Raw genomic sequence first — 24,014 nt, 5'->3', positions numbered from 1 at the left:
TAGCATGTTGGCTGAAAACTAGACAGAAATGAGCTCCTAGTCAGGATCCTCCAAGACATCTAAAGACCAGCAGCATGCTGCTTCAATATCTGTTGCCACAATCTCCTTGGTATTTTAGGAAATCATGTAGAATCCATTCTTCAGCTCCAAAACTGAGCTTTGTTTCACTGTAAGGGTTTGGATGAACTTCAGCACACAAGGAAGGAAAAGGAGCCGGAACTCATCTCTCTTTGGTAGCATGCTATAATCCCACAATCTGAGGTTCATAATGTGTCTTAACTTGACAAGCTTTTAAGAATTACTTTTAGGTGCTTTAAGAAAGCTTAGCCATAAAAAGATGTGTATTTGTAAAGTGAAATAGAAAAGAAGAGGACAATAATATATTTATGTTATACTGGCCCACCTTAGCATGCTGCTTGTTTTGTTTTATTATTTGTTTTGTTTTGCCTTTGAGACAAGATCTCCTATAGTACCTGCTCTTCAGCTCCTTAATTGTTATATTAGAAATTCTTGAACCAGCTCTTTTATTTCCCATGGTCTAAGTTATTTTGTAAAAGTTGAGAACTAAACAAGTATGAGTTATATAGAGGCTATTTCATGAGCCCGTGCCACTGTGAACTTGATGATAATCAATCTTGTCAACTTCCTTGAAAAAATAATGACAGCAGTACTGTACAATTTCCACATCAGCTCTGTAACTGAAGCATTGTAAGAATTCTATGACAAGTTTCACTACCTTTTATTTTTTTCTGTACTGTCTTACTGAAAAGAATATCGCATGCTTAAACAGATATTTTTGTATCAACCTCTAGAATAGATAATCTATCTCACTCTCTCTCTGTCACACACACACACACACACACACACACACACACATTCAGCTGTCCATAAACATGTCTACATATACCACTGCTTGCCTTCTAGTATATATCTAGCATTGTTCTCTTTTTTAACATTCAAACCAAGTACTTTTATGCACACATTTTGAGCCTAGTGTTGTGCAGTCTGTTTTCCAGACAAGGCAGCAAGGGAAGAAAAAGATTTCTGGGCCTTGAGTATAAGCAGATTGTTTCCTACATCATTTTAGAGAAGCCTTCAAAAGGGGAATTCGCATTGGTGTTTCTCCTTTTTCCTAGAGATCAGAAATCTTTTTTATAGTGCTGTGCAACAAGAGAAAATAGATAAACCCAGTGCTTTGAAGTGACTTGGGAGATGTTGCTATGGATATAAAAAAGCTTACTACCTTAGAGGCCATGGCAAGCTAATCCATTCCCACCAGAGGAGAAGCTTGCTTTTATAGGCCCCGGGACAAGGGTTAAGTTTATCTGCTTACCAGGAATCTCAGCTTGATGACTCACTTGCCAGACAGAATTTCCCTTCAGTGCACAGGTACAGATTTGATTAGTGTGGAGCGGTTCTGTAGAAGTCACACTGGCCTTATGTGAGAACGAGAATTTTAGTATGAATTGCAGCATTGAGAATATGCGGGAATTGCAAGTGGATTAAGAAACTGTGTCTTACATACTTTTGTAAGAATAATGTATATGGAATAAGACATCCTGCATGTACTTACTAGACTGTACAATTTATCTCTTAGTCTGTTTCCCTTAACAAGGTATTCTAAATGTGACAGTACCTGCATCATAATCATGACGGCTCACAGTGATGAAACTGTCTATATTTTTAAGAAATACAGCTTATGAATATTAAGAAATTATGGATATTGATAAATATTGCTTATGGAATTAAGTCAAACTGAAAAGGTGAAAATGGTTTTGCTCATCATGGATATATATGTATATATAGGAACATATATATGTATATGTATTTATATGCATATATTGCAGTGATGATATTAGTTGTTAACTCAGGAGGAGATCTATACCTTTATCCAGCTATCTAAATAAATTTTCATTCGTATTAGATAATGAGCCTCAGCCCCTCAATGATCCTTCTTACTCAGAGAAGATGGAACAGTTTCCACCCTTGTGTCTTTGGAGCTGGAAGGAGAAAATGTTTTCTGTTTTCATGATCTTTTGCCTTTCAGTAGCAGTTCTGCTTAGCATTCCATGGCCAACCTGTTCTTCCATAACAGAAAGTAGCATGCTAGAATCTAGATGCATACAGTAGAAACAAGGTAGTACTACCAGCTTTTCCCCTGAACCTGTCTTCCCTCTTAAACACACACGCATGCATCTACCTATGTATATGTGCATATATATGCATTTGTTTATACACACACATACACACATATACTGTGTGTGTGTATATATATGTGTGTGTGTATATATATGCATATATATATATATATATATATATATATTCCTAATATGAACCAGCTGGGTCAAGATAGTTTGAAACACCCAGGAAATAGGGTGTTTTAACTTGTGTAATTAGCTTACATTAGCCATATTTTAATTAAGTACCCTTATCCATATCTACTAGAGAACTTCAGGTACCTATAAAGTTGACACCAAAGATTCTGATTTTTAAAACATTCAAAGGAATACATTATTTCAGAGAAAAGGTTAATTATTGAACCTTAATTATTGCCTTGTATAGATTTCCTGAGATACTCTTAGGTATCTAATACACTTAGCAAAATAGAAAATAGCATTGTGAATAACAATTTTGTATAGGTGTATTAGTTGTTGCAAACTTACTGCATTGTGATAATCATGCAATGTTTAATAACACTGCGGTTGTGGTTTTAACATTTGCCTTTGGCATTAAAATATAGTCCAACTCATATTTACAAATCTAAGTGTTAATGACCAAGTGCCAAATTTGCAGTCAAAATGCTCTGTTCTCCCTGGAGATGGGAAGAAGATGATTAACATAAACGACTTAGTTGTCTCAGATTGCAGAGTCTAATGATTGCACTTCAGCAAGTCTGACAGATACCTATTATTAACTGGACAGTAAAAAGTGAAGAGTTACAGGCTAGCATTGAAAAAACAATGCACCAAAATATTACGGATAGCCAAATCTAATTCATCCAGACTTGGAAAGCAAGCATTCATGTATCATTTTAGACAAGAAGATGCAACGAAGTTTTTTTTTTTCTAGTGAGGCAAAGAAAAAAATGTTGGCAAGTGAAAATGAATCATTATGATATGAGAAGATACAGGATATTAAAAATGGATGTAAATGCAGAAATACAGATCATCTGTGACCAGAGCATCTCTTCATGAGAGTTCTTGTGTTTCTAAAATGGTCTGGAATATATCTACCTGGAGAACATAAAGAAAGATGTCCAGGTTCCATTTTCTGGACCTGGAGAAAGGGAAATAGTGATTGTTTGTGTCCTTTCAAATAATCTACTTCAGTACAGCGGCCATATGTGTTAGCAAAGTTTAGCCAGAGTGAAAAATACTTAGGACCTTTTAAGTAAGATTTTAACATGGTGCTTTTTAATTATTTCTTTCATTTTGTACCAGTAATTTAGATCCAGTGTACAACATTTGTACAATACCAGTTGTAATATCCTTTTAAAGTATGCTTCTAAGTAGCTCATTGTTTCTGAATAGGATGCGACTTACATTTTCATTTCTTGCCTTCCACTAAGCATTTACCATGTCAAAGCTCTGCCAGGTATTAAGAATATTCCAAACCACAAATAATGTAGCACTGTAGTTCTCATTAATTCTGTAACTCAAAGGGATACCTTAGAATTATGTTTTACTGGAAATATCCACATCTCTTCCCAGTGTGAAATCTGGAGAATACTATTACCTCCAGCAGGTTTTATAATAGACATGATATTTATTTTTACAGATAATGATTTTATGTAGTATTACTTACTCATAAATACTTCTTACTTTTTTCCTCAAAGAGTTTAATTTTCAGCAGAGACAAAATGAATAAAATCATTAAAAATACATGAGGATGTGTTTTATTCATTCTGTTCAACTCTTCTTGCCACCCATTTCCTGATATAGAGGAAGGTAACTACGTGAGAATTTGCTCCTACTCTCCCTTGTTTTATTTACATCAGATAGAAAAGACAATGCATTTCTACATTGTAATTATATCCCACTTGTTTTTGTTTATACTGAAAACTGTCCTGTACCTATTGATCTCATTGTTATGACCTGAAAAACAGTAGTTGGTGAATCTAGGAAGTGTTAGGACTTAAGACATCTTTGTAGTGAATGACAACATTATTACTACAACCAGCCTTGACATGTTTAACTACAAGACTCAAAACCTTGTCCAGAATAAATGACAAAAACATTTAAGAATTTGGGAGTGAACTCAGTCAGTATTCTATTCACTACCATGACCCATGTATATGAAACTAAAATGCTGTCGAAGGTTAACACAGAAACACATCCACATCTTAGTAGCTTATGCAGAAAAAATTTCTGGGATCAAGAAATGGATATTGTAGTCAGTTTTGTTACCTTGTTGAGGGGTTTCTTACAGACACTCTTTCATCAGTAGGTAAGGAATTTGAATCTCTAAGTGATGGTAATCCACTAAAGATTTTAGAACAGAAAAATCACAAAATAATTTACAAAATAAGGTAATAGTTTTCAAACTGAATTGAAGGATGAAAAATCTAACCACAGTAATCAAAGAACCAATTATAGTGTTCTTTGAAGAATAACACATCAGTGATTTTCTCCATCAAAAATTTGAGAAAGGAATAAGAACTTTAGAAATTAGCTTTAAAGTGTATCCTTGGTTTGTTTTTATGTTTTGGTTTTGGTTTATTTGCAGGAGTTTGTTGTTGTTTCTTTTGGTTTTTGTTTTTTTGCCAGTTGAGCCCATAAAGCAAACAAACATTTTATGCTTGTATGAGCCACTACACTAACTGATGTTGGAAAATGCAGATGGAATGTTCTAACTCCTAAAAATTTACAGTGTTTTGGGTGAATGCTCTGGGGTTCCTATACGTGAGACAGTGTGTCAACAGTGCTACAGTGGGAGTCTGATAGGACGGCATCAGCGGATCTTCTCCACTCTGCCCTCTCTGTGCTTTCTGACATCTAAGGATACAACATTAAATGCACAAACCTGGAAGAACAGAATCTGCTGATCCCTGGACCTTGGACTTCTCAGTCCCCTGAACTGTGACAAATAAATGCTGCTTATGCTTTTTGAGCCATAGATGGTCATTTGTCACAGAAACCTGAGCTAAGATCACATGGTGATCGCTTTTCTTAATGATGCTGTGCTTACAATCTAACTATATGCAAGACTATTCAGAAAGAAGCCCATGCTTAGGTAGTAGAAGTCTCCTAAGAAAATACAGTTATCAGTATGGAGAGGAAGGGAAAAGGATGGTCCAAACATTGAGGTATGAAATCACATGATGCTTCCCAGATCTAAAATATTCCTAGGATGTGAATGGGGGCTGAGTGTGGAGGACATAATTCATGAGATGGTATTGGTAGAAGGAGACTGGACTCTTATAGATCTTGGGAAAGGCAAGGCCTAATTTTAAGCAGAACATTAGCAAGAAAATTTGCTCTCACTATCAATCAGAAAACTGCTTGGTTGCTATAGAGACAACCCTGTAGGTAAGAAGGCCGGGCAGCCAGCTAGGAGGGTGGTCCATGGGAAAATGCTGATGCAAATTAAGGCTGTAGCAGAAAGGATGAAGTAAGAATGATTTAAGAAAAATCTGGACTTTTTCTTGGGCTCAAATGGAAGCTTCCTCACCTTGCCATTATCGGAGACACCATTTGTTCCTCACGCACACAGGCTTACACTGAACTTACGGTAAAATGAGTCCTTGTTGAAATTGTAGTGGGTCCCTGAGGGCTGTCAGTGTGGTTGGTGTAGTGTCCTCTTACCATGAGCTTTTCCACTTTTTTTTTTTTTTGGGGGGGGGGGGGTCGGTCATGGGGCTTGAACTCTGAGGGCGCTGTCCCTCAGCTCTTCAGCTCAAGGCTAGCACTCTACCACTTGAGCCACAGCACCACTTCCAGTTTTCTGGTGGTTTAAGTGGAGATAAGAGTCCCAAGGACTTTCCGGCCTGAGCTGGCTTTGAACTGCGATCCTCAGATCTTAGCCTCCTGAGTAGCTAGTGTTATAGGCGTGAGCCACCGGCACCCAGCTGAACTCTTCCACTTTTCTGGTTCTCATTGTATTTCAGCTCAAACTCAGGGATTGATCTCATTAAAACATTTGTTTTGATTTTGGCCTTTTACATTAGAATTTTTATTTATTTATTATTTGGTCGATCGTGGGGCCTGAACCCTGGGCGCTGTCCCTTAGCTCTTCAGCTCAAGACTAGCACTCAGCCACCTATGCCATAGCGCCACTTCTGGTTTTCTGGTGGTTTATTGGAGATAAGAGTCTCATAAACTTTCCTGCCTGGGCTGGCTCTGAACTGCGATCCTCAGATCTCAGCCTCCTGAGTAGCTAGGATTACAGGTGTGAGTCACCGGCGCCCAACAATAGTCAGGACTGTACATTTTTTCTGAGCTTGTTTGTTTGAATCTGGTGCTTTATACTTGAGCCACACTTCCAGTCCAGAGTTTTGCTGGTTAATTGGAAATGGATTCTGTCGAACTTTACTGCCTAAGCTGGCTTTGAACCACCATCCTCTGAGTTCAGCCTCTTGAATAGCTAAGATTACAGGTATGAGCCAATGTCACCTGGCTAAATGGTTTTTTTTTTTTTAATTTTTTATTGTGAAAATACCGTACAGAAGGGTTACAATTACATGGCCAAGGTAATCATGTTTTTAATTTTAAATTACCACATGATCATTGGACATTACTGGTTTGTATCAGTTTATCTGAACTCTTGCCCTCAAGCATACTTGAACAAGTTGTTGTTTTTTTTCATAACTTTCTTGAAGCCTTCTATAATACAATAAAGACCTTTAAAAGTTATGGTTGGGCACTGGTGGTTCCTGCCTGTAATCCTATCTACGCAGGAAGCTGAGATCTGAGGATCATTGTTTGAAGCCAGTCCAGGCAGTAAAGTCCATGAGACTCTTACCTCCAATAAACTACTCAGAAAAAGCCAGAAGCATTCTGACTCAAGTAGTAGAATACTAGCCTTGAACAAAAAGAAGCTCAGGGACAGTGCCCAAGCCCTGAGTTCAAGCCCCAGGATTAGCATACCAAAAAAAAAAAAATTAAAAGAAGGTTGTTAAGAATGGTGTCTAAATGTTTGTAGACCCCAGTGTTTAATTGAGGTGAGTGGGCTATGCTAATATTAGTTATAAATTTCCAACAGTAGGGAACATATATCTTGGTTAAAATGGCATAGTACTGATTTATGCCACTATTCTTGGAGAAATTATTTATAATGTCCCATTTTACTTCACAGTGTCTTACTTTGTACATTAAATTATATGATCACCTTATCTTTCAGGGAGAGCCACAAGGAAATTGTCCATTTATGCATCCCTAGAATTCAATTTATAACAAGTAAATGTAATTAAAGTCTGCTGACAGCCACTGTCCTTCCTGCACACCTGCCATATCTCAGTCTTTTTGAGGTCAAATGGAGAAAAACCTGTCATGTGGCTCCTGTAAGGTTTATACTACTCTAATGGAGAAATGAAATTGCTTCTTCTTCTAGTGTTACAGTCTCTAACTTGGCTGTCATGGCACTGGTAGGACAGATAATACAAATACAAGTTTCCCTTTACTTTTCTAAATAAAATGTATAGTTATTATTGGATTGTTAATGTTGGAAAACCAAGAACCACACGTGGAACAGCAACAACAGAAAAAAAGGGAATCCTGGAATATTCCTGAGTTTAGTCCACCTCTTTCCCTAAGTCACTAGTAGAGGAGTATGTTCATCAGACCTCCCATGCATTCATCTGAGACTTTGAGATCTTTTTTACTAAATGTGATAGCATATGAAAAGCCAAAGGCAACTCCTATTCCAACCCTCTCCTTGTTAATATGAAAGGACTGTTTAAAATACCTTGACTTGAGGAGAGGACATATGTGAATAATCAATTGGAACTTTTTTATTTTTTGCATTTCCTAAACCTAAATAATCTGGTGTCATAAATATGGGCATTTAACTCAATTTCTTTGTCTTTTTTAAATTTTATTTTATTATAAAGGTGATATGCAGAAGGGCTACAGTTACATAAGGTAATGAGTACATTTCTTTTTGAATAGTGCTTTGTGCTTGGTAGACAGGTACTCTACCACTTGAGCCACATCTCCAGCAATTTTTTTAGATAGAGTATCATATTTTTGGCCTAATCTGTCCTTGAATTGTGACCCTCTGAATCTCTGCCTCCTATGTAGTTAGATTTACAGAATGTTCAACTCTGCCCAGCCTCACCAATATATATTATTGAAAATATTCATCAGGAAATAAAAAATTTAAAACCACAATAAAACATAACCTCAAACCTGATAGAATGGTTAAACAGGTAAAATATTTAACATGCTATTAGATTATGAGTAATATTAGAGAGAAAATTTAAAACTAGAAATGGCAGTATGAACTATTGGGATGGAGAAAGGGATATTTTCTTAAGTAAGCCAGTGAAGGAAGAAACTAGTCAAGTGAATATCTGAGGATAATACGTTCCTATTTAAAGAACAGAGAGAATGAAGTCCTTGAATTAGGAGTGGTACATGTAGTCAAGAAATAGAAGAGATGAAAGAAACAAAAACATTAAAATACATTTTTGAGGGTTCGTTTTCCTAACATCACATTCTCTGACTTTTTCCGCTTGACTCATACCTATACTAGATATTGCAAATAAGGGAAACCATGGGACCTATGTTTCTTTGGGCCTGGCTTACTTCACTTAATATAATTTTTTCCAAGCCTTTCCATTTCCTAACAAATGGGGAAATGTCATTCTTTCTGATGGAGGCATAGAATTCCATTGTGTATATATACCACATCTTCTTGATCCATTCATCTACTGAGGGGCATCTGGGTTGGTTCCATATCTTAGCTATGGTAAATAATGCTGCAATAAACATAGTTGTGCTGGTAGCTTTAGTGTGGCCTTGTTTGTAATCATTTGGGTAAATGCCCAAAAGTGGGATTGCTGGGTCATTGGGGAGCTCTATGTGGAGTCTTTTGAGGAACCTCCATACTGCTTTCCAAAGTGGTTGAACAAGTTTACATTCCCACCAACAATGAAGTAAGGTTCCTTTCTGTCCACATCCCCTCCAGCATCTGTTGTTGTTAGAGTTCTTGATTTTTGCCATTCTAACTGGAGTGAGGTATTTTAATGTTTTTGTTTCTTTCATGCATGTGCTCTAACGCATTTATAAGATTATTTCTTTGTTGCTTTGTATGTCCCTCCCCCACAGTGTAACCCCCGCTTTCACTATATTTGATGTCAGTATAACATGTGGAGGAGACGGGGACAAACAAGTCGTTTAAGGATTCAGGTGGACCTGTTGCAACAATGAGAAGTACAAAATGTCATGTCAAAACCAGCTTTACAATGTCGGTGGGGGTGGGGGGGGTATGATTGGGTGGGGGGGAGGGGGGAGGCTGGGAAGGGAGGTGAAGGGTAAACAAAGGAGGAGGCTGCAATGCTTGGTAAGAAATGTATGCATTATCCTGCCCATGTAATTGTAACCCCTCTGTACAGTATGTTCTCAAATAAAATAAAATAAAATTTAAAAAAAAAAAAAAGAAATAGAAGAGATGAAGGAACTATGGGTGGAACCCAATGAAGGAGGGAAAAAAAATAGAAGGTGAAGCGAGAGCAGGGTAACCGATTATCAAATCCCAAAGATTTGTAGCTCCTAATAAAATCCATGGGAAAACTTGGGGGACTTTGAACAGAATTTCATTTTAGCTGATTATTTTCGTTCCTGTATTTAGAACAGTCTAACAACTGCCTGGAGGCAGTTGTGACTCGAGCGAGATGCCCTGTCAGATTTTAAAGGCTTGGTCACGGCCGTGAAAAGCAGAGACATTCTGCTCAGAAACTGAGAGTTGAGCTGATAGAACTTTTTGAGGGGAGAGTAAATAAAGATGTGAGAGGAAGAGGGGAGTGTCCAGCATGGGCTGGGGCTGTTGCAGCTGGTGTGGGGGACATGACTGAGGGAAAATCACTGGAACTTGAGATGACTGCTAGATTCCCACCCCCACATGTTAAGTCAACAGTTGGAGTTCCAGAGGCATTGGGACAAATCAGATATTCATATCTTACTCATTTATCCCCGAGTTTCTTCATTCAGTTCTAGCAATGAACCTTCTTAGAAAATATCAGGAGCCATGTCTTAGAGGCCTTGCTACCATTTCTTCTGTGAAGCACCCTTATACCTTCATTCCCCCTGCCTCAGGATGCCATGTGTGGTGAGCTCTACCTGTTTTGAGGTCTTTACTGCTAATCTTTTCCAATTTCAATGTTTCCTACTCTTGCTGGCTTGTTGAAAGGTGGGACACATTCCCAGCCACCATTATTGAGCTCCCTTTCTCTGTGTTATTTTTTTATATATATTACTTTTTCCAATTTCTAGCTAATAAACTAAAAACCATTTTGTGAGGTATATTTTCCCTACACTTCAATGTCAGCCACACAAAGGAACAGACTTTTGTGTTGATTGATCTGTTTTTCAAATGTAGGATATTCTGCACACATGGAGGTAAATATGTGTTTTTCACATTTGTCATTAGCTTATAAATGAAACTAACAAATTTATCAGACATATATCTGAGGTAATAAATTTGACATGTTAAACTATTCAAGAGCTATTAAGCTATTAGAGCCTTTGCCAAATAGAGACAGTAGTCATTTGTAGAAATTAGATGATCTTAACCTCAGTCTCATAATTATGTTCTTGCCTCTTGGTGTATTTATCTTGAGTTTTCTTCCAAATGTTTACATCCTTATTGGAAACTCAGTCAATGCCTGTGGTCCTCTCAGTTAGGAAAGCTACTAGTATCTGTGATTCATGGGCCTCTGAAAGGAGATGCACAAGAATATCAAAGGTTATTAAGGAAAAATAATGCATGACAGAGTGATCTTATAAATAAATACACAGGGCTTTGGTTTCACATAGAAAAGGCATCCTTCCTGCAGTCTTCATACGGTCTCTTTTAGCAAGAACACCCTGTCTCAGTGGCATCATTGTCTCAAATATAAATTTAGCCCTGTAAAAGACTATGAAAATAGGCAGGGATGGGATCTGTCCCCTTTCTTCCCTCTCTGTGACTGTTACACCCCACTCACAGCTAGCACTAGTGAGCTGCTCTCCCCAGCCCTCCCTACAGCTGCCATTGATCTGCTAATGTGGTTAATCAATCTTGCTAAATATGTCCTGTAGGGAAAATGAGTAGTGATGAGAAGTAATCTTGCTGCTTCTTTCCTCTGAAAAATTCAGTGACTGATTTACAGATATTGTGTATTCTTCATGATATCCCATTGTAGACGATGGGAATTAAATTTCAGCCTTAAAGGTTATGGGCTCCCTCAAGGCCTAGAGTATTGTAATGAAAAATTGAAGACCTGTAAAGGGGGTTCCAGAATCTGCATAGTGAATAAACTTATATCAATTTTTTTCTCCTGTTAATTTAGGACTCTGTGAATAGAAATGTGCCAGTATGCTTTTCAACAGAGCTTTAAACCTGTCTCTACATTTTATATGCAACTTGTTCTGATTTATTTCTCTTTAGTATAAAGTCAATTTGCCTAGTTTCCTGAAGATATGTAGTGTCCCTCAGATTTACCCAGCTGGATTGGAGTAGGTTCCCTGTAAGACCTAAATAGAATACATTTATCTAACTTGATACCTCAAATAGAAGTTGTGCTTTGACAAATCGAATTATATATACGTTCCCTGTATCCTTTGAAGGTGAATAGACACCATGATTTTGCCAATGTACTCAGAATACTACGTGCTTCCTAGAATGAATTGTCTTCCTTGGGCCATAATCCAATTCTTAGAGTTACTAAGAGTCTATCCGAAGATAGTCTCCCATTCCATAGATGTGTGGTTTGCCTGTCTTAAAATACTCTTTTTACATGAAGAATCTTATCTAAAATTAGAATTCTCATTCTCTCTACACATTGATAAAGTCAGAATAAGAAAGTAAAGATATCTCCTGGTTCTTCTATATATTTGGTGCTTTTAATGGAATCCTGTTATGATTTCTGTAATCCCACACTATGACAGTTCATCTATTTGGTCCTTGCCTAATGCGTCTTTTTTTTTATTTTCAGTATCTTTATGTATTTATTTGTCTTACACAGAATTCCAGAGTTAAAACCATCCAACCAAATAAATAAACAAAACATTGCCTTTGGACTTCAGGGCTGACACCACTTATTATTTCTCCAGAAATTGAAACATCAAATTGTATTGATGCTTGTGTAAAATATTATATTTCTAAGATCCTGTCATTTTTATGTACTATATGTTTTAAACGTTTTTTAATGTAATACTTTGAAACCTAAAAGAGCCTCCCTATTTTAAAGAATTTCTATCATATGATAGAATGATTATGGATGTCAGTTTTCTTAAATATTTTAATTAAGCTCTTCTATCCTCCCAGTTTTGTGATCAATACACCAGCTTTAAACCACCAACCAATATGTTATAAATCAAGAGACATCTGCTATAAAGGATGCACAAATGTATTGCTGCAGGGAGAGGCGGGAACGACTTTCAATGTGTTCTCAAAAGTAGTGGGGCTTCACACATCACTCTTCTCACTTTCCAGTCTTATTCCCCCTGAACAAGAAACCTACTTTCTTCCTTTGAACAACAGAAATAATGTTCACTTTCATGATGGCTTATCAAGTAAAATAGAGTATTGAATGCTGTGTGTAGCTGTTTGATGCTGTTTCATTAAATATTTAAGTGTGTGACTCCCAGTTCTCCCTGCCTTGCTCAGGTTGATGTGATTGTCACCCTCGGTGGCCTAGCTGGGCGTTTTGACCAGATCATGGCGTCTGTGAATACCTTGTTCCAAGCCATTCACATCACTCCTTTGCCAACAGTAATAATCCAAGAGGCATCTCTCATCTACCTTCTCCAGCCAGTAAGTACAAGCAAATATAACCAGCGCGTTGCTTTTGCAAAACGTTTAGCTTTCGAGTATACTCAGAAACATTGACTTTGCCTGTGCCTGTCACCTGCAAGTACTGTAGATCTGATTTCCTTACCTGTGGCCTATTAAGGCCACTGCTCCAAGTAAAGTGAAAAGTTTTCATGTTATTGCATCTAGAAAAGAAAGAAAACCTGCATAACTTTTAAGTGACTAAGAATAGAAGTTAGCACTTTGGAATCTTGAGCAGCTGAATATGAATGACACTTGAAACAAACCTCAACAGGGACACACAAGGCTTGGCAAATATTTCAAATAGGATTCTCATGTGTTTAAGTGCTATCATTATAATTGGAAACTGGATTGGATTTTGTTTAGCACTTAAAAGGAAATCTTTAGCTTTTGCTCTTTATAGCTTGCCTGATTATTAATTGTCATCCCTCAAGAAAACTTTAATGACAGTACCACCCACTTCCAATGACAGACACCAAAGAGAATTTTGTACTAGTGTACTGAATAGAATTCTTACTGAAGAAATGAATTTTATAGAGTTTAGTTCAGTTTTTTAAAAATTACCTTTTGTATATACAAAAAATGTGTATGTTGTATACATGTGTATATAACATTTAAAATACATATGTATTTAACTCATATTTTCTTGATCTGCTTATCCATTGTAGGGCATCTATACATGGAATTTATTTATTCATCTAACCATTCATTTATTCATTTATCCATCAGGAAAAAATAATATTTTGTTATTTGCAAGGAAAGGAATAGACTTGGGAAAAATTATGTGAAGTGAAATCAGGCTCAGAGAAATAAATGACATATTTTCTCTTATATGTAGAAGCTAGTCCTAATTATAAATATATGAAAACATATACACGGCCATATGCACTTATTAACAAATTCTCTAAAGTATGGTATGTTCAGGGGAGGATTCCAGTGGTACAGCTTCTTTAAGCAATTAATGTACAGTTTAATAAAATGTTTCCAGGAAGCTGAAACATGTTTTCTGAGATAGAGACTGAGCTTAAGGCTAGGGGAGCAGACACATGGAGAGAGGAAGGGTGGGCAAATACAGTAAACACAGTATCCATGTGTATATGTGAAAAATAGAGCCAGGCAGGTTCACTTGAGGAATGGATAGGGTTAAGAAAAATAGGAGAGAATGATGGGAGGGTTGACATTGATCAAGATGCATTATATGCATACACTGACAGATTGACTTGAGACCCCTTTGTTCAGCTATAAAGATAAGTTAAAAGCATTAAAAAAATCACTTGGCGAGGTATTTGAGAAGATAGTGTGAGGCAGAAGATCACGTAAGATCACACCCTCTTACCTCTTACCTCTTACCTCTCACCACCTCTTGCCATCAGGCTGACACTATATATATAGCCTTTGCCTCTTTGCTGTGCTGTTCTATGGGGGTCTTCTTTCTGGAGAGACACTAGCTCTACCCCTTTTTAAAAATAATCCCACTTTTAGTGGGATAAGAAAGACAGTAATGCATGTATAAAAACCAGATATACCCGTTTTTTAAAAAATAATCCCACTTTTAGTGGGATAATGAAAGACAGTAATGCATGTATAAAAGCCAGATTAATTGTATTTAGAGGATTACAGTATGAATGGGTTTCATATAGCATATGATGAACCTAAGCACTGTTACTTGTATAATTTGAAATAAAGCTAATTCTAAAATGGCTTTAAGGCTATACTAATATTATTTCACAGAAGTGATTCTGCATCCTAGAAATAGAATATAAGTCATTAAAGGGCATACTGTTTGGGGTTTTGTATTTTTTCCATATGACTTTATATAACATATTATATGTTCTGTGAGCACTAGAATGAAGGAGGGTACACGGTATGGATAATGCAGAAGATACTGAGGTTTATTGTTGCTTGGGATTAGAAGCTTAATTGATTCAAAATGAAGCCAGTTTAAAATATTGTGGAGTAGCCTCAAGAAAAAGTCAGGCATGCTTCAACAAATAATGACTTAAATTTTTTGAATTTTTTTCTAAATTAATATTCACATCTCACTGCTGAGTCAAAAGATACATGTACATCTACCAGAAAGATGTTACTTCAGCTTTATAACAATGATGTGTAAAAAGCATAGCAGATACTATACAATAGTTACAATGTCATGGAGTTTGACTCAACTCTTTCTATTACAGTACGTCTTCTCCATCATGGGGTTAATGGGCTAAATTACAAATGACAAGCTCTTAAAACAAGTCACAGCCCATAGGCCAGTAATTATCCATGACCAATGTGTAACATGGCGAGTTGGTGTGTGTGTGTGTGTGTGTGTGTGTGTGTGTGTGTGTGTGTGTGTGTGTGTATGTGTGTGTTATACATATATAGTTCTACTCTCAAAAACATTTTCAAAGAACATGAATCTTGGATGTACTATGTTACTATAGTTTCAGTCTTAATTTATTTTTATTATCTTTAAGTACAAAGGAGTTTCTGTTTTACATGTCAATTTGTGAGTTTAAATCATCTTGATCAATGTCATTTCTCCCATCATTCTCCCCCTTCTAGCCCATCTTCACCTTCCCTTCAAGTGACCTAATTCTACTTTTATACAAGTATATTGAATATTATGATGGTATTCAACCACCATTCTTCTCTTCACTCGTCTACCCCTTCTCCGAATTAAAAAAAAACGATTCTGAGTTCTCCTAAATTACAACAAAATTTAAAAGTGTAATAATTTCTATGATATAAGCTGATTAAATAAGATCACCATGAAGCTTTGCTATTGTTCATCTCAAAAAATTATGATTATCCTGAGTGTTAGGTTTGTAAAGAATGTCTTTTACAATCTTCTTTATAATCACTGATTGTCTGAATGTAAGATATTAACAGAAGGAACAAGCCATCTTATGGGAACTGTTGTATAAATTTTTAATTTGTAACTTATAAGAGCTCTAGTTGTATGTTTATAATACTGATGCTAGTTGATCAGGACAGTCCTAGATGTTGGATATAAGATATACTCTCCTGATCTTTTTGCAAACTCTCCGTACCCTTTCATCATCTTAGAGTTTTCTATGATGGCCCAGTGTTTGTTTCTCAGAATCTGCGTGCAAGACTCTTCTGTGACTAGCTTGTATAAATAAGTAATCATCATGCATTGATTAGTTATTTTAGTCTTTTTGGTCTAAGCTGTATTTCTGGTAACAATTTCACTGGAAGTCATATGGCTCAAATTATAAAAAAAAAACATATATATATATATAGGTTTTATACTATATTTCAGCATATTTCTATTTTTATGCTCTATACGGTTTCATGTTTATACTATATTTCAGTGTAATGAATTTCTATTATATAAGAATAGAGTTGAAATTTTAAAAACATATATACACACACACACACATATAGATAAATGTATAGGTTTGTCTACATTTCAGCATATTTCCATTCCTGTAGATCCAAATGTCATTATGAGGGAAAACTTTCATAGACAGCATTTGTTTTGAAGAAAATAATCAACTCACCAGTTTATAATGGGAAATTAAAAAGAAGATGCATCCTGGCTCTTCCTTAACAGTCAACATCCCTGTTCTGCTTTCAAGACTGCTTTCTTGTACTTGTACTAAGATACCATCACCACTTCTGAGAAGGAGCCATTATGCAACAGGTGAGAGGCACTTCTGACATAAAGCATGGCTGACAGCCGTGGCCAGGCTGTTTGTGCTGAAGAGTCGCTGCTCTGAGCCTTGTTGCTCGTGCTGCCCCTGCAGACCTCCGAAGGCTCTGAATCTCACATACACACTTTCTCATTTTCTGGTCCTATGCTTTCTCAAGAGGACAGAAACATTAGCTTCTGTACACTGAGCATAAATTATCTTTTATCTCCAAGTTTTATGGCAGTTTGTAATACAAGTTAATAGGATTTATGACCAAGAAATGAGACGTCCAGGAGTTAACAAGGCATGCCTTTTACATTGTCCTAAAGCTGTGGTGAATTCTAGCCGGAATCCCAGGGTCTGACGAAGGGAAATGTTGTTACAGACTAGACTTCTGTTCTCTTCTTCTCACTGGAACACATTTCCAAATTTGTGGTGAATATGTCTTCCTTGTGGTCTTGGTTCTGTTTTACAGCTGCTTATTTTTCTCCTGGGTAGATTAATTACTAACTGTATAAAGTGTTGACATCTTATGCAGTATTCATTTATAATTCTGAGAATTAATATGATAAAAATGTTGAGTCTGATAGATAGATAGAAGCTGAATATTCATAACATTAATTTGGCATGCAAAAGGGTTTCTGCAGAGGACTAAGACTTCTGGTCTGTGTCACACACACACACACAAACACACACACACGTTCAACAAAATTCCCTCCGTGTATCAGAGGTCATATTCTCAGTGTGATTAGGAGTGGATCTCAGAAGGTTCCTATTCTAGAGAATTTATAAGTGATCATGCTGTTTCCCAATTTTAATTTCTTTCTTTGGCATAATCATTATTATTTTATTCTTCTCCTCTTTGTTGTTCTTATAATTGCTGTTGCTTGGCCTTTTATAATCTCTCGTGCAAATTACATATTAGCAAAGAACCAACAGTGTAAATGGTGCCGAAACCTTAGAGATATTTCACGATGAGCTTCACAGAGACATTTAGGTGATAGTCAGCTTTAAAGCAGCCGTAAGATGCAGTGTGTCCTAAGGGGAAAGGAGTGAACATAGCTCCACTGGCCACCCCTCAGCCATACCGCACACATGTTCTTTGACCTTGCAGATTCTTTCTCTAACAGATTTATAGAAAGAGATGCATCAGCAAAAAAAAAAAAAAAACTACATGAGCCTTCAGTGATTCCACAGCAGTAAGAAAAGAATTATGAAATTTAATCTCCATGGAGACTGTTTTAAAAACTCACTTGAACATTGGCCTTTTATTGTCAACCATCAGTGACAGGGAATCGGTTTTGGAGACTTGATGTCATCCATTTGTTCAGGTGAGACTGGAGAAAAGGTGGCATCAGCATGTGCCTGAGCTCTGTCATTATAATTTATCATAATCCAGTTCTGGGTAGCGTAATGGAATATTGGATCTGGGATGTCATCTTTTCCTTAAACACCCCTCCCCCCATCCTTCTTGGCAAGGTCACAAGTACACTGTGTCGCGTATACTTAGTTCAATCGAGCATTCCTTCGGCATCTTGCACTGATTGAAAACAAAAGGTTGCCAATGCAGTACCAATGAACTGTGAAGTGAATTGAGTGCTACCAGCAGGGATATGAAATGAGCCTCTGGGAAGGAGATTGGCACAAGAGAAAGTTCATACAGAGAGCCTCACACACTTTCCGCTGGGATGTACTGCTCCTCAGCCAATTAAGAGTTTTTCATCCTAAAGTTAGGGGCATTTTGATCTCAGCTGTTCCAAAAAAAAATAATTAAAATGAAGAAAATGGGAAAGTTTTATACAAATAATTCTAAACTGGGGTGTGAAAGGAATTAAACACATTAATCCAAACTCTGCATTCACCCTGCATATGTGGAACCTCTCCAGGGAATGGTGCACTATGCCTCACTCCCCTCCCCCCACCGAGCACACACATGTAACATGCAAGTACATACCCATCCCCCAAGAACCACATGTCTTCCAATTTTGCTGAGAAAATATGCTGAGACCTATACTTCAGGTCTGTAGAGGTTGGATATTACTTCCTTTAAAAACTATTATCCTTTATGTCTTTCAAAATCCCACTTAGTCCTTCTTGACTAGGTCATTATGAGAATTGTGTTCAATGCAGATGTCTACAGAATAGCGTAACCATGAAGTTTGTAAAAATGCTACACGTTCATGAAGCAAGTTGGGGGGGGCGGTCGGTCTAGACCTAAATGATAAATATATACCAAAGCCTGCACTTATCACACATGGAAATAAGAGAAAGAAATTGATTGGCATAGGATAGGATTAAAGATGATCCCACTTCTACCCTGTCTCCTAGAGCACACTGGGAAATGGCCTTTATAGTACTAAGTAGATAGGATCATCTGGGTGTTGATGACATACTGAGTTTAATATTTCAGATTACCAAAATCTCTTGACTGCCATGCATCATTTCTAAAATAGCCTCTGGATCTGAGAGGCTGGGAAGTTTCCAAAGGCAGCAATGGCTTTAGGTTTTATACAGTACTCAGTTTATGAAGCAGCTTCATTATTGTCTCACTCGATTTTCCTAGCAGCCCTTTTTAAACCAGTAGACTCTATGCCTCTTTTTTTCTGTTTCTCAGATGAGAGAACTCTGCATAGAGTAGCATTCTGAGTACATGGCAAATCAATTCATAGTCCTGTATAGCTACATATAATTCCCCGGGCTTGCTCTCCAATTTGTGTTGGAAGAATTAATAAATAATAATTAATCATCTGTCATTTCTTTCATTTTCTCATTTAATAAGATATTTTGGAGATCATTCTTTCTTTGGTGATGGGGAGTGTCCTGGTTCTTTTACTATGGATACTTGGTTGAATGGATGTATTTATATATATTCTACTTTATCCTTGTGTACCTTGTGAAGTGTCATGGTAAATGGTTTAGGTTCTGGGTATGTTAAAAATCCATTTTAGTGATACTAACTAGACACTGTTGAAAATGAACTATACAAGCTATGGGAGGAAGCAGGTACAAGGAAAAAATACTGGGAGAAAACAAGGGAAGAAATGACACTTTTCAAAAAGAAATGTACTCATTACCTGACTTATGTAACTATGGTGCCTCTGCACATCACCTTCCTGTACAATTTAAAAAACAAAGTCATAAAAAAATGTATTTCAGCCAGGAGCCAGTGGCTCGTGCCTGTAATCCTCACTACTCAGGAGGCTGAGATCTGAGGATTGTGGTTCAAAGCCAGCCCTGGCAGGAAAGTCTGTGAGACTGTTGCCTCTGCTTAGCTACCAAAAGGCCAGAAATGGAGCTGTGTGTCAAAATGGTAGAGCACTAGACTTAGGAACAAAAACTCAGGGACAGCGCCCTTTGCTATTCACCCTGCCACAGTTCTGGGTCCAGTAACATGATTCATGAGTTTAGTATGATGCCACTTTTGTAGAAAAAGAAACATTTAAGAAATGTGTTACAGGGTGCTGGTGGCTCATGCCTGTACTTCTAGCTACTTAGGAGGTTGAGATCTGAGGATCACAGTTTAAAGCCAGTCCAGACAGGAAAGTCCATGAAACTCTTATCTCCAATAAACCACCATAAAACCGGAAGTGGCACTGTGGCTCAAGTGGTAGAGTGCTAGCCTTGAGCTGAAGAGCTGAGGGACAGCACCCAGGCCCAGAGTTCAAGCCCCATGACTGACAAAAAAAAAAAAAAAGAATGTAAGTGCATGAAGCAAACATAACTAATAAAAATACATAATGCTCCTGTAACACAGAATTAGGTTTCCCTGCTACTTTATGTAGCATGTAAGTTAAGAGTCTGAATGGGAGGAAATGAATGGATGTGCAGAGTTTTCTCATCAAAAGGGAAGAGTGTTCTCCATTATAGCCCAGAAAGTGGTGATGACACCTCAGATTGTATCCTTCCTGGAAAAGGGCATTGATGATGGAAGATTCCAAAGTGATTCATTGTATATATGTTGGCCTTTCCAATTGTCTTATGTCAGGAAGCCAATTTACCCTTACTAGGAACCCTCAAGGTAAAAGGCACCGAGTGTAGAACATTGGTCTTATTTTATCAGGCAAGTTTAATGTACAAAAACGTTGCTCACGGAAGAGTGGAGAAGGATTGATTTTTCTCTTGAGTGATGCTGCCCATTAACAAGTGGGAAATCTTTGAAATTTTGAAAATAATAATTGAAAAGCTGTGAATAGACCTTTATATTTTGTTCAGAGAACATTTTCCAATACACAGTATTTCAGGATCATAGAAAGCCTTTTGAAAAATAAAGGATGATGAGCAATTTTTTCATGTATTCACTCAGCCAACTTTTTTTTATTCTTTTAAATTTTATTGTCAAGGTGATGTACAGAGGAGTTAAAGTTACATAAGTAAGGTAGTGATTACATTTTTGTCTAACTTATTACCCTTTCTTTCATATTTCTCCCTCTTTCCCTTACCTCCAACCCCCCTCCCAAGTTGTACAGCTCATTTCCAACATAATTGTCTTGTGAATATCGCTGTTGTATAGGTTTCCCCCTTGTCCTTTGTCTCACCATTTTGTTGTTCCCCTTTCCTTCCCTAGTTTAGATAAACATATATACAATACCCAGGGTACCAAACTCAAACACAATGACAACAAGGGATAACCATAGGGGGTACAAACACAAAAGAAAAAAGAAATCACATAGTACATTAAAAACAACAACAAAGTAAAACTCTTGTGTCCATGTCTTGGAGTTCATTTTGCTTAGCATCATCTTATATGGACATATGTACATAGCTATTGAGCTAATCTGCTCATCTGCTAAGAGTATCCTAGATGTATACTAATTATTACAAATAAGGGAGACCATGGGACATATATTTCTTTGAGTCTGGCTTACTTCATTTAATATGATTTTTTTCCAAGTCCTTCCATTTCCTTACAAATGAGACAATGACTTTCTTTTTGATGGAAACATAGAATCCCAGTGTGTGTGTGTGTGTGTGTGTGTGTGTGTGTGTGTGTGTACATACATACATATACCACATTTGCTTGATCCATTCATGTACTGAGGGGGCATCTAGATTGGTTCCATATCTTAGCTATGGTACTAATGCTACGATAAACATTAATTGTGCTGGTGTAAACTTGTTCAACCACTCTGGAAAGCAGTATGGAGGTTCCTCAGAGGACTACACACAGAGCTCCCCTGTGACCCAGCAATCCCACTTCTGGGCATTTACCCAAATGACCACAGACAAGGCCACATTAAAGCCACCAGTTCAACCAACTTACTCTGGCAAGCTTATCTTAACCAGGCATCTTGATAGAATGGGGATAAATACATTGTACTGAAAGAACTAACATCTCATCGCCAAATAGATCAGTGTTACAGAATAAGATAACTTCAGTAGTTAAAAATATGTATAGAATATTATGCGAGCCCAGAAAGCAGTATATAACATACTGCAGAAAGGCCTGGGAAGGGCTCTTGGAGGCTGGGTTCTAAGCTGGCCCTCCCATATTGGCAGATGAGCGGGGTTTGCTAAGAGTGAAATGGTCAAAAGACCCCAAGGGGCAGCCTGATCAAAGGTGCACAGTAAGGAAACTACACTTTACCCGGAAAGCCTGTGGAAAGCCAGATTTCTGGAGAAAAGTGATACGCTAGCTGATGAAGGTAAAGAAAGAAGACAAAGAAGCAATTAGATATCACCTCTTAGGGCATGTGAGTGATTTCATAATTCAAATGAGATACTTAACTTGTCAGGAGTCATGGGCCCATTTGAAAATGGACTTGAAATCTGTGAACATTTTCTTCATCTAAATATACATTTAGTAAATTTGTATATATGCTAAAAATGTCATATTTATGAGTTTAAAGAATGAGTTTATCCATAGACTCTCACTTGGAAAATGACTGTTAGAGACATTTATCAGTTAAGCATGCAAAGTGTTCATGAATAGGAACTTCAAATTGAAGTGTGTGTGTGTGTGTGTGTGTGTGTGTGTGTGTGTGTGTGTGTGTGTGTGTGTGCGCACGCGCACGCGCGCACGTGTGTATGTGTTTAATTACCAAATGAGGAAACAGCTACCCTCTACAATAATGTGAAAGTAATGATAGTGGCTGATACTGAACGAGTACTAGTGATCCCATGGATTACTTCTTTGTTTTGTGTTAATTTGTTTAACAAGTTCACCACAGTTTCATGAAGCAGATACCACAATCCCTATTTCTCAGATAAGAAAGTGATGCCTAACTAGTTACAGCTCCAAACCTAAACATGCAGAAATGGTCAGTACCAGGCATTACGACTGTGTGGGGCCTGCTCAGCCCTCCTCATTACCAATTCCTGGGAAAACAAAAACAGTTACAGCTGCTTTCCACGGTAGACACGCAGTCTATTGGTTGTAGACCAACTCAGGGTGAAGACTATATGGTCTTCCTTTACAAGAGTCTATGAAGCAACACAAGATGACATACACCTTAAATATGAAAGCAGTTTGGATTCCAAACTGTCATGTGTTGATGTGGTAAGCTTTAAATATCAAATACTATGTTTTAAATATCAAATACTATGTTCTTTCGCAAAAAGAAAATCAAGGATAAATGTGTATTATTTTTACCAGGAAAAAATTTTCCCGTGGATTGTTGTTTTTTATCCTTACTTAGTTGAACAAAGGAATTCAACATGTCAGTTTGTGAATACAAGGCATCTTGATCAATATTACCTCTTTCAACATTTTCCTCATCTCTCCCTACCCACCCATCACCTTAATTTACCTAATTCTACTTTCACATATGAACATCGATCAGGATTATTATTTAATAAAAACAAAATCATACTGAATTATATATGAAAATATGACATTTCCATCTAGCTCATCAAAAGTTAATTCTTGACAACAGGGCTTGCAAACAACAGAAAATGTTTGCGTTAAGCATTTCTTTTTTTTTATTTTACCTTTTTATCTTTTTGTAATTCACAAAGATCATTAATTCTAGGTTTGTCTCACACTGTTATTTCTACAATGATTATTTTTTTCATACAAATGAGCTATTCTCCCTATATATGCCTCTGTACTTTGACTTTTTATAAGCTGTAACCAATTCATTATCACATATGTATATACTTTAAGAGCTATAAACTTTGTTTTGCAAATTTCATTTTTATTAGAGAACAAAAAAAATCAGTAACAAATATCTGTGGATTTGGATCTTCAACTATTTTTATTTTTATTATTTAGAAAGAAAGGGAAAAAAATCATTGCATTTATAAAGGTGATGTTTCCTGCAGAAGAAGTGAATGTTCTAGGGAACATAAAAAAGAAACTCATTCTGCTAGGAAAGTAGAAAAACAAAACCCAAGAAGAAAAACCAAAAAAAAAATCTTCCATCACTTTGTAAGGGCTCATAAAAATGACTAGTGGCTTTC

The 24,014-nt window shown here is 36.9% G+C and overlaps 1 protein-coding gene across 1 annotated transcript in view; it reads left to right on the top strand.

Moving 5' to 3' along the window:
- Tpk1 (thiamin pyrophosphokinase 1) overlaps positions 1 to 24,014 on the top strand; it is a 237,946-nt gene that overhangs the window by 138,893 nt on the left and 75,039 nt on the right. The window contains exon 7 of the mRNA XM_042677185.1: positions 12,808 to 12,954. Within this exon, the coding sequence (XP_042533119.1) occupies positions 12,808 to 12,954 (147 nt within the window). The remainder of the gene's footprint in view (positions 1 to 12,807; positions 12,955 to 24,014) is intronic.

The sequence above is a fragment of the Dipodomys spectabilis genome, unplaced genomic scaffold, assembly GCF_019054845.1.
Source record: "Dipodomys spectabilis isolate Male_0828 unplaced genomic scaffold, ASM1905484v1 ptg000034l, whole genome shotgun sequence".
NCBI classification, from domain to species: Eukaryota; Metazoa; Chordata; class Mammalia; order Rodentia; family Heteromyidae; genus Dipodomys; species Dipodomys spectabilis.
Note: the sequence above shows the minus strand (reverse complement) of the source record. Positions and strands in the feature narration are given on the sequence as shown.